The sequence below is a fragment of the Chelonoidis abingdonii genome, chromosome 9 (genome assembly GCF_003597395.2).
Source record: "Chelonoidis abingdonii isolate Lonesome George chromosome 9, CheloAbing_2.0, whole genome shotgun sequence".
NCBI classification, from domain to species: domain Eukaryota; kingdom Metazoa; phylum Chordata; order Testudines; family Testudinidae; genus Chelonoidis; species Chelonoidis abingdonii.
In genome coordinates this window covers 4,003,034-4,014,744 of record NC_133777.1, presented here as the reverse complement: position 1 = coordinate 4,014,744, position 11,711 = coordinate 4,003,034, and the positions used below count along the sequence as shown (strand labels likewise).

At 41.2% G+C, this 11,711-nt stretch overlaps 1 protein-coding gene and 1 long non-coding RNA gene across 3 annotated transcripts in view; one reads left to right on the top strand and one right to left on the bottom strand.

The window, feature by feature from the left end:
* The window catches only part of LOC142047299 (uncharacterized), a 142,095-nt gene extending 131,982 nt beyond the window's left edge, over positions 1-10,113 (bottom strand). Inside the window, exon 1 of the long non-coding RNA XR_012656480.1 lies at positions 10,030-10,113. This is a non-coding gene — a long non-coding RNA (uncharacterized LOC142047299). The remainder of the gene's footprint in view (positions 1-10,029) is intronic.
* Positions 1-11,366, top strand: part of CIAO3 (cytosolic iron-sulfur assembly component 3) — a 16,782-nt gene extending 5,416 nt beyond the window's left edge. For both annotated transcript variants that reach the window (XM_032762680.2, XM_032762681.2), the window contains 9 exons: positions 771-914; positions 1,305-1,437; positions 1,844-1,978; positions 2,402-2,520; positions 4,023-4,152; positions 4,621-4,693; positions 7,940-8,077; positions 9,270-9,427; positions 10,858-11,366. In XM_032762680.2, the coding sequence (XP_032618571.1) occupies positions 771-914; positions 1,305-1,437; positions 1,844-1,978; positions 2,402-2,520; positions 4,023-4,152; positions 4,621-4,693; positions 7,940-8,077; positions 9,270-9,427; positions 10,858-11,096 (1,269 nt within the window). In that variant the 3' untranslated portion in view covers positions 11,097-11,366. The remainder of the gene's footprint in view (positions 1-770; positions 915-1,304; positions 1,438-1,843; positions 1,979-2,401; positions 2,521-4,022; positions 4,153-4,620; positions 4,694-7,939; positions 8,078-9,269; positions 9,428-10,857) is intronic.
* The last annotated feature ends 345 nt before the right edge of the window (positions 11,367-11,711 follow it).

The window sequence follows — 11,711 nt, the reverse complement described above, 5'->3', positions numbered from 1 at the left end:
ATGGTGGCTAAGTCCATAAATGGCTATTAGCCAGGAAGGGGAAAGAATGGCGTCCCTAGCCTCTGTTCATCAGAGGATGGAGATGGATGGCAGGAGAGAGATCACTTGGTCATTGCCTGTTAGCTTCATTCCCTCTGGGGCACCTGGCATTGGCCACTGTCAGTAGACTGATACTGGGCTAGATGGACCTTTGGTCTGACCTGGTACAGCCATTCTTATGTTCTTATTATGTAAAACCAACAGAGTTGTAATGAACTATTTTCATGGTTGCAAAAGTAGAATGACAGCAATTTGGAGGTTAAGTGAGCTGGGAGCATTGTAGAAATGATGTTCTCCGCTTCAGGGGTTAGGGTGTACTTCCTACACAAACTTGGGATGCTGTTCTTTCAAGAGAGCTTGATGTCTGTGTTGAGTTGAAGATGGAGGCTGCTGCATTACTGGTGTCTGTTAAGGAAGGTGCGCAGAGGTATGATTGTGCCTTAGAGCAGCCATCATTTAGTGGGTGAAAGCAGCGTTTGCCATGAGATTAAGGCTATCAGTACCCTGCTGCTCAGGCTATGATTCTGGTTTCTGACTTTCGGTTTGGTCTGACTGAAGAGTGATGTTGGGTGATGGGGCCCCCCAAAAACAAAGTCGTTTGAAAACTGACTTAGTTCAAATGTTTTGGCAAAATTCTCTTAGTACCATGTAGCAGGTTTGTCTTTGACATGTTCTGCATATGGATCTCTGATTCCTATGGCTCGGACTGGCTCTAATCTGTTTCTTTCTAGGATGGAGGAGCACAAAAGCTTGAAAAGGCTAAAATTACCCTGAATGATTGTTTAGCTTGTAGTGGCTGCATCACATCCGCAGAAAGCGTGTTAATCACTCAGCAGAGCCATGAAGAGCTCTACAAAGTGTTAAGTTCCAATAAGGTAGGTGATACTCAACTAATGCAGTAGCCAGCAGGTAGGCTCAGGAATTTGAAAACCATACTGTTTGATTGCTGAAGCACAGGTAAAATAATGTGTAAGAAGATCATCTGTATCCAGATTAGTCTTCAAGAACCAAAAGGTATTGTAGGATATCCACAACACAACATATTTATCTGTTCCTCTGAATTGTCAGATTAAGTTTGTGAAAGGATCATAATATGTCATACTGTAATCTCTTGATTTGGAAGTGCAACATCTTCCCCCACTGGATCATACTTGTCTGTGGTCGCAATGTTTTCTTTTTAAAGTATCTTCTAAGTTACTAACATATCAAAGATGCTATATCTTAACTGCTCAGGAAATGATGATATTCCACTTCTTGTTTTTCAGACTGCAGCTCCTAATCAACAGAAGTTAGTTATAGTTTCCGTTTCACCACAATCCAGAGCATCACTAGCTGCAAGATTTAAGATGACGCCTCTAGAAACAGCAAAGAAATTGACAGCATTCTTAAAAAATTTAGGCAAGCTTGTTACCTTTTGGTAATTGCAGATGAAATTTTTGGGTATAGCTTAGTAACATTCCAAGTGAACTTCTGTTTGTCTGTAGAAGTTGCGTGAATAAACTTCCAAGTGCCTGTTTCAAAAATCATAACATGAATGGGAATTCAGACCTCTGTTACTTTGATGACATATTAAACTCAATGTGAGGGAAGGGATCCTAAAACACTCCATCATCAATACATTTTTCTCATCCAGTTTTTCTATTTGCGTGTCTTATTATGTACTAGGAGACTGTTCTGTTTCCAATTACAGCAGTCGATAAATATGTGAAAATACCAGGCTTCAACCTGTCTGGGCTGGCTTTTTGTGTTGTAGTTTGTGGCATTTGTCAGTTTTTGATGGCTTTAATACCTCTGTGCTATCTAGGTGTGCACTATGTGTTTGATACAACTTTCTCCAGAAACTTCAGCTTGTTGGAGAGCCAGCGAGAGTTTGTACGGCGCTTTCAAAGGCAAACTGAAGATAAAAAGGCTTTGCCCATGCTGGCCTCTGCCTGTCCAGGTATATTGTAATATAGTTAAATGGCTATAGAAGTGGTCAGATAATGTGGCAGACTAACTGCACACTAGAGAAGTGTAGTAAACAGCTGAAAAAGTTAATGGCTAAAACCACGTGTACATGAGACTTGCTCTTGGTGCTATGTGCTGTGAGAATATTATAAATGTCTTCAATGGTCTTAGAAAGAGACACTTATTCCTGAATGATTACATGAACTGTGGAAGTTCTTACCCATAGTGGTACAGATGTTTAAGTGCACTGTTACTTTGCGAAGCTAGTCTTGTCCCAGAATCCAGTTGGTAAGGGCTATTCTTATACTGTGTGCCGAAGAGAGGTTGAAAATGGTGGTTGTTGGCTGGCAATAAGGCTGATTCAGAAGCCACTGAAAGTCTGTGCATTGATTAATTGTACTTCATCTTTTCGCAGGTTGGATCTGCTATGCGGAGAAAACTCATGGAAGTTTTGTTATTCCTTACATTAGTACCACTAAGTCCCCACAGCAGGTTATGGGCTCCTTGATCAAGGGTCACTTTGCAAAACAGCAGGTAAGACTTTACATGGACCATGCTTAACAGGAAACTGTAGAAATTAGATCTTGAGCTGTGTTTAAAACATTGTTAAAGACAGTGTATTAAATAGGATTGATTTACAGATATGAAAATCTTGTAGATCACTAGCAAGTCAGCCTGTCTATCATCTCACTTTAATTTCATGAGAAGCTTCGGCTCTCTGAGCTAAGAGGTGAAAACAGTATCTAAAAATTGATCTATCAGGGATCAATTTTCGCATCTCATCTAGATGCGATAAATCGATCCCTGAATCGATGCCCATACGCCACCTCGGCAGGAGGAGTAAGTGGAGTTGACGAGGGAGCCGCGGCGGTTCACTCACCGCCCTGAGGATGGCCAGGTAAGTGGAACTAAGATATTTCAACTTCAGCTACATGAATAGCGTAGCTGAAGTTGCGTATCTTAGATTGATTCCCCCTAGTGTAGACCAGCCCTTAGAGTTGGAGTTGGAGAATGTTAAAATCAGACTCATGCCACCAGGTGTCTCCTTTGCCTCCCTTCTGATACTTGGTCTTAGACCCCCTCTTTAGCTGCCCAGCTCTTTTCCTGCAAGTGCCTATTGGAAGCAGAGTTCCAGGTTTGGCATTGAAAAGGTCAGTTAAAACCTCTATCTGTTACTCAACAAATCCAGAAGATTTGTCACATCCCTCCTACCATCCTATTTGCTTTTCTGGTGCGTTTTTTTCCTATCTAAAAGCAAACTACTACCATGATCTTATACAGAGCTTGAATTCATGTTTACATGCAGATAATTTTTTAGCAAGAGACTATGTGCTTTTCCCCAGCTTGATGTTTTTATTTCAGTTTGATTTAATTCTGTTCTATCGTTGTTGCCTCTGGAATTCCTCCAAATGTCACTTTGATGTCTAAAGACTAGTGTCACTCTTATAGCCAAATATTGAGTCCACCAAAAAACTTGAGCATTGCTACTGCCATGTTTGATTATCCATTAATGAACATTGGTTGTACCACTTTTGTTGAATAAACTCAGACATCTGGCAACTACTCAGTATCTGTTGTCAAATTCTCTGAAACAATGGCCTTGATTCAACAACTTGTTTCCTTGGTCCCTGAGAGCTTCTTGGATTGTGATGAACTTCAGCTAATTACCTGGAGTAATTGTTGCAGAATATAAATTGTCATGGGTCTGAGTCTGGCCTGGGGCAATGGATATGAAACACAGCTGACTACTCATGTAATTACAGACTCTTGACTGACTAAATCTGCCAGGATCGTATGGCTTAATAGAGGAAACAAAACAAAAAAAAGCTATTAAAGCATGCTACAAAGATAGTTACTCTATATTCTTTCCTGCACAATTAGGAAGGAATAGAAAGTATTAATTCAGGTACTGAAAATTGTTAGCAGCAAAGGAGATTTCTAGCAGCACAATTGGCTTTTAGCTGCTCCACTCCTACCTGTGCCTTAATTAAATTTGTTAATAGCAGTTAGTGCAACTGTACAAATTTTTTTTGCAGCATTTTTCACCTGACCAGACCTACCATGTGACAGTAATGCCCTGTTATGACAAAAAACTAGAAGCTTCAAGACCAGACTTCTTCAGCCAAGAGTACCAAACTCGTGAGGTTGACTGTGTAATTACTACGGGTAAGGGGACCAGAGCTTCTCCATTGGTTCTTATGATATAAGGTAGTAGCTGCTGATCCTAAAAGAATGCTCTGAAATGCCATGTAGACTACGCTATCTAGCTTCACCTCACCTGTCCTCTGATCCACAGATACGCACTAGACTAGAGCACTTTGTAAAATATGCTTTCGTGACCTCTTATCTGTTCTGTCAATAATTTTGCATTTTAACACTTGGTTTTCTAGGACATTAGCCAATGAAAACTTGTCTACTTGGAATGTTTTTTTGCATTCACCTTTGAGCCTTCTGGGTTCAGACTGCTTTCCTGCAAAGCATCTCCAATTGCCACACAACAGAAGTGAAAAAAGTTAAGAAATAGTCACTAGGGGCCAGTTGGCATTAATTACATTTGTGGATTTAGGCTTTCATACTGGTGAACATTTTTCTTTACCCTAAAAGCGAACACTTACACCGATGTTTCTGTTTCAGGAGAAGTTCTACGATTGTTGGAACAAAAGGGAGTCTCTCTGTCAGATGTGAACATGGCTCCTTTGGATACCATGTAAGAACAAATGATCTCCCTTAAACGTTTACTAAAATACTCTCACAGCCGGGTTCTACAGCAGAATTTGCCCCTTCCACAAATGATTTAACACTACAAAAGTTGCAGATATTTGCATCTTTTGTACATCTTACTCAGATTTTTGCTGTTGTCTTACGGATTTTGAATCTGTTAAGAACAATAGTGCATCATCAACTGCTCTGTGCAGTCTGCAAGATCAGGTCAATAAGCATTTTAAGAGACTCTGAAGTCAACTGTCTGCTGTAGACTTATTTTCATAGCCCACCCGTTAAGAGTTATTTTTCTGCAAAGCAGCAGAAGTGGATGAATTCACTTAATAAGATTGTTAGTGACATAATTGTTCTGCACTTTTCTATCCAATCTTTTATTACTTCATGTAGCTAACATTCACAGTGTGTCTGTTTTTAGAGACATTACACCAAGCACAAATTTAGAAACTAATGAGCAAATGGAAAAATGAAATAGTCCAGAATGGAGAATATAATGGGATGATACAGAAATTTACAAGTCTGCTATGTTTAGATTTTTAGTACTGTATGTATTCCAGTGCTGAAGAACAAATGAGCAAATATCCAAGTAATTTCAGCTAGTCTTTCGGCATTCTCTTATTCAATAAAAGCATATTGAACATGTGTAAAGCAGATGAGACTGTTTAATTGCTTTAACTGAAAAGTAACTTGGCTAAATGCCAACCGCATGGAAAGCTAAGTGACTACAAGAATTTGGAGGATTTAGAAATCAGATGTTTTATTCATCTAAATTGGCATTAGCTGCAGTATTCCATAGCACATTAAACTAAAAGGATGTGTTTTCATCAGTGCATGGAAAGTGACTTTGCAGTACTTTGATACGTTCATAAAACTGAAGTGCTACAAATTCAGTATTTCCCTAGAAGCTTTAAGAGAAGAAAATAGATGTACATGGCCCAGTAGGCTAGTGTACAATATTTTGCCTCATGGTTAGAGCATGTGTCAGTATAATAATGCTTGCATCTGTAACTTTCACTCCATGCATCTGAAGAAGTGAGTTTTTTTGCCCACGAAGGTGTATGCCCAAATAAATCTGTTAGTCTTTAAGGTGCCACCAGACCCCTTGTTGTTTTTCTCATTAACATTTCCATAGCAGCAAACAAAATCTCTAACTCTTTGATAAAATCTTTGGCTAACTTATTAAAAGTGCTTGTTTAATGTTATGTCTCATGTTTAGAGATGATAATGCTCCTCTCTAACCTTCTGCGATCCTTACCCTACTCAGTAAATTGGCTGGTCATAAACAGCACGTATTCCACAGAATTTGGAGGATTAACATAAGCAGTCAAATGGCTGTTGTTCCATTTATTCCTTTGGCATGTGGAAAAGGCCATTAAGAGGTTATTAAATTTGGCAGCAAGAATGATACAAGTGCCAAAAATCCTTGTGCTTTTGCTGGTATTACTGCTTGCCTTAGCCAGCGATGAGGCTTACTGTCAGACTCCTTTTCACAGATCAGCAGTACGTGAGGCTGGACACACTGAAACATTCATTAATGAATCACAGTTCCTGTAAACAAGAGTTGAGTTAAAAATAGCCTCTGCCTGATTACAGGGTGAAATATTGTCTTTCACAATTCTAAGGCTGCGATTTTTATCTGCAAGTGGCAACATCTTAGATCTGACTGAAATCCCAGGTGTTTTCCCTTCTGCAGCTGTGAGCAGCAGAATGCAAGTGTCACACTCTCTGATGAAAAAAGAACAAGGAGTACTTGTGGTGATACAGACTGACACAGCTACCATTCTGGAAACTGTTTGAGTGGGTAAAAACACCTAAACATTTCCTGATTATCCTCTTATAACAAAAGCCATTGTTGTGGGTTGCTATTCTCAAGAAGCATTACAGCGACCTTCCACATAGACAGCTGTGCCTTGTCAGATTACTGGCATTGTTTGAGGTGTTTGACTCTTGGCTTTTCTTGGCATTATTTAGGCCATACAGACACAAGTGTTTGCCTTTAGCTTGCAGGCTTCTAGGAAAGACTGAGCGAAAGTTCAAGAGGTTTGGCCTTTGTTCTTTCGGGTTTCCTAGAAGTTCTGTGGTTAAGAGTATGGAAACCAGTTGGCCAGGATTGATAACTCAGGCCATTTCCCCTCCCAGCTGTCCCAGTTGTACTGGAACATCTGCTATGTAAATGCTTTTGGGCTAAGTCCCGATTCCTGGGTATGAAGTGGATTCATTACTGGAGAGAAGTGCAGAAGTAGCAAAACTACTTTCAATTAAAAACAAAATTCAGCAGCAGGGTTGCTGGTTATTCTGCAGGGTGGGTTTAACATTCATCAGTGGCATTATCAAAGCCAATAGCCTGAATCCTCCAGAAATGGAAATCATAGAATATCAGGATTGGAAGGGACCGTCTAGTCCAACCCCCTGCTCAAAGCAGGGCCGATCCCCAGACAGATTTTTGCCCCAGATCCCTAAGTGCCCCCCTCAAGGATTGAACTTGCAACTCTGGGTTTAGCAAGGTAATGCTCAAACCACTGAGCCATCCCTTCCCTCCCCATGAATGACCTATGAAGTGGAAGACCTGTTTAAATGCCCAGGTGTGATCGGTGCTCTCGAAATTCCTAAGGTAGACGTGTTTGAAGGCAGTTTCTATTGGATGGGCTCTCCAAGACTGTACGGTCATGTAAAGTTAAACCCTGCAACCAGTCTCCTTTTTTTTAATTGGAAACTTCAGTTTAACCATTATAGAAGCAGAAAAGTAACAAGTCTGAGCAAAATTCCTTAATGTTCAAATAGACACTTGTAGTGGGGATTAGCAAAGATGTTAGAGTTTAAGGCTTAAACACTCTGATAACAGTGACACAGTGAAAGTTACTGGGAGATGGTATGTTTGACTTGGAACAAATTTTCCTTTTTAAAAGTTGAATCAAGCCCATATCTGAGAGTGTAGGGTTAAATTTACATAGCTCTGAAATTATCACTAGTCAATACCAGGCAGTTCATAGCTATCGGATGGGAAGTTGGTCGCAAGGAACTAAATTACAGCTGGCTACATATTACTTCCAAATTCCTTTTTGTGCATGGTGAAGTAATTCTGTTTCAAGAGGAGAAAAGGGCTTTTTTACTAGTAGTCTGAAACTACTTCACTGTCGCTGAAATCGGTTTCTCAGTGCCAATGAATGTAGCACTGGGTATCCGATTTTATAAGCAGGTCCAAAGAGGGGCCTTCTTTTTCTTCCCTTTTCCCCAGGTTTAGCAGCGTTTCAGAAGAGGAGCTCCTTGGCCATTCTGGTGGCGGGTCTGGTGGCTATTTGGAACACATATACAAGTATGCAGCAAAAGAACTGTTTGGGATTCAAGTGGATGAAGTTCAATACAAACCTTTAAAGTAAGGAATTGAAACTATGTTGCAGCATGCTGTATTTCACTGCAGTTCCGTTTATACTCTCCTGCCAGTAATCAAAGAGCAATCTTCCGTGTTAAACATTGTACAGCAAGCCATGGCAATTGGCTCCCTACACCCAGCAGTCTGTGCAGCCTTTTCCCATAGTGCCTTCTTGACCCCTTCCCCATCACCACATAGTGTTCTGCATTGTAGATTTCCCCACTGTTAAGCTACAGAAAACATTTAGAGCAACCTGGCAGCTGACGCTCTCATGGAAATGAGGGAGTCCTTCACCTGTCATCAGACACTAAAATAGATGTGTTGGGATTTTAATTCCTCCTCTCTCATTGTGTTAATTAGTGGTTAGATTAGAAGACTAGGTGTCAGGACTCCTGGGTTGTATTTCCAGCTTTGCCACCCAGTTGCTGAGAGACCTTGAGCAAGTCACTTAAATCTCTCTCTGCCTCACTTTAAAATGAAACGCCTGCCTGCCTCCCAGGTGTGTATATAATGTATCGTTTGTAGGGCCCTATAGAAGTACATACTAACATGGGGATTTTGATGTCCAGACACTGATGCTCTTCAGCAGATCAAAGCCTAACAGCAAGGTGGTCATCTAGGGTGCATGAATCTGAGGGTTGCTAAGAGAAATCCATGCACACATTGTTCTCATATTTCCCAGCCGCCATGTGCAGTGCATGGCTGTTTGGCCAGGGAGCAGCACAGCTGGCCTGATTTGAGCTGCCGCGTGTGCCAATTGTCTGACTGAGCGAGACTGGAAAGAGTTCAGAGCTCGACATTAAGAAGTGTACAAGCATCCGTTTGGGGGAAATGGTTTCCATAGCACACTGTGGTTCTAATTTTCTTGCCTTATAACTGTTCTGTTCCTACTAAAGACACCAATAATTGATGTTGACCAGCGTGACATCTGCATTATGTGGACATAAAAATGTTCATCTTTACACACTTTTCCTTTTGTATTTGAGGTAGAATTGGGGTTTAGGTCCCTAATTTAACTAGATTTATGGAGGATAGTTTCTTCCCCAAGAACACTTGTCCTCTGCTGCCTCAAAGGACAGTTTCTTTATTTGAATAATCTTCTGCGTAAAACTTAAAACTTGCTCTCCAGTATTCAGTCAAGTGCTAAATAGAGAATTAATTTAGACAAATGATTTTGCCTGATTTTATTCCCTAGAAACAAGGATTTCCAGGAAGTGACACTTGAAAAGGATGGCACAGTCCTGCTTCAGTTTGCCTTGGCTTATGGATTTCGAAACATACAGAACTTAGTGCAAAAACTGAAACGAGGAAAATCACCTTATCACTATGTTGAAGTCATGGCTTGCCCATCAGGTAAGGCTACACAAGGACTTATTAGGGTTTCTGAAGTTCTGAGAGCTGGATTGAAGCCTTCATGTCTGTTTGTGTGTCTGAAAGCTACAGACTGTGTGTTAGTGTTTTGTTAAGACAGGTGTGTTGGTTTAGTTTTTTAAGTGTAGCAGTCAACAATTCTTTAGCAATTACTTTTTAGTCATGATTGAAACTGTGCATGTCAAAACTGGGTGCAATTCTTAATTAACAATTCAGCTTTTAAAAACCTCCACACTGCCCTGCCCCAGCTTTGTAAACCCAAGTGCTTCCAAAGCCATGCAGAAGTGAAAGTTCTGCTTTTCAGCTAGCTTAGAGACAGAGGGTGCTCCACTCCAATGAGCTAGAAACAGTTTGCCCACTTCTCTCAATCTTTCTCCCTTCAGCTTGGTCAGTGATGTTCAGTTACCTTCTCTGCCTTCATGATGCACGACTCCTTCCATTTGGCTGATGGGAGGTAGAGCTATATTCTCAGCTCAAGAGTCACACTATCCCCTTGAGAGGACTGCAGGGTGTGAGAAATAGGAAGAGTAACTTGTAGAAAAAATTCTTAGACTTCTTAGAAAGTGTTAAATAGATTCCCTTACCTTTCTGGTGTAGCGAGTGCTGCTGCCTCTTCTGGTTGGATACATTGGCAATTGAATTTAGCCAGCCAGCTACATTAGGAAAACTCCATCCCTCTGGGTAAATGAGTCCAAAGCAACCACTGGCTCTGACTAGCCATTCTTCACCCTCTCTGGGCCTCAGTTGCTCCTCTAGGGTCTATATAATCTTTACCTAGTAGCAGTGTTCCCCAGCACTGAAGAATTGGTTGCATGGTCCAAACTAGGCATTATGCAGCTGACTCTGATAGCTCTGGTTTCAGGCACACTGCTCCCCCTCATTTGCAGTGCCTGGCTTCTTCCCAGGACCCCTCCCAGCTGCCTTCTTCAGTCATCCACCACTCTTGCAAACTCCCCCTCCGAGTCCTCTGTTTATGGAGAGGGCAGGACTTTCCATCTCCTTCCTTCAGTTGAGACTCAAAGGCTATTTCTGCCTTGCTCTAAGCATGGTCCTTTTCCAGGCTGTCTGAAGGACAGCCACAAGTTCCTGCTCCCTCCCCAACTCCCCCCCCACCCCCCAAAGAACAGGAAGTCCTAGTTTCCTGTCCTTTTATCCTCATGCATTGCTGTCCATTCTGAACTAGGACTGGGCCACAGCTGACCAATAGGCTCCTTTATAGGGCTTGTGGGTGCCACCATGTTGCAGTATTTGATTTCATTCCCCACTTATCTGTGTTTTTCATTGATGAAGTCTTATGTTGCTACTGTCAGTTGCAGATTGAGGTAATTGGTTTGTATTAATTGATTTAATTACTCTTAAAGTTTTATTAAAGCATTTCCACACCCACAGTCATATTCTTGTGTTGCACCTAGGCTGTTTAAACGGAGGTGGTCAGATCAGAGCAGAAGGTGAATCCCCCAAGGATTTACTCCAGCAAGTTGAGAAGTTGTATGAATCTGTTAAGACTGAAATTCCAGAGAGGAACCGCACTGTGAAAGAACTATATGAACAGTGGCTGGGTGGTACAAACTCAGTAAAAGCTGAAACAACGTTGCACACGGCGTACCATGCAGTGGAGAAAATGAACTCTGGATTTAATATCAAATGGTGAAGATGTATAATGCACTTGTATTTCTACAGGGACTGTAAATCTGCGAGACCAAGAGGTACACTTACTCAGTGCCCTGTTAAGTCATCTGTCATTTTAAAGTCCTCAGAAGCCAGCATGTGTACTGAAATTCTAGGACACCATGACTGGAAGAACACAATTTATACATAGAAAATGTCCTGCAGCTAAAAGAGAATGTGTATACACCCTGGTACTGCTAATGAGTTCCTATAGCTTCTAAGGCTATTTAAATAAAAACAGATGCTGACTTGGGATGTGAAATGTCTCTTTTAAAGAGGCAGTCTGTATTAGCCACCAAACCACCTTTATGCCCCCAACCCTGCATTCCTTTTCACACCCCCAGTCACAAAGGAGTCAGTCAATGCATTTAAGGTACACAGGGAATCCAGGCCTGACTCGGGTCAACTGTGACATTATTTGGTTGTTCTTGATAAGTCAAAATTTTACCAGTCCTGTACCTGAACAACACATCTGCTATATTTTCACAGCATGAAGTTTTAGGGCTGTGACTCTTAGGACATCATGTTCCAGTTAGAGTTGGGTTAATTGGCCCTGGTACTCCATTTCCTGCTCCTGGAGTCTAGCTGTGACATCTCT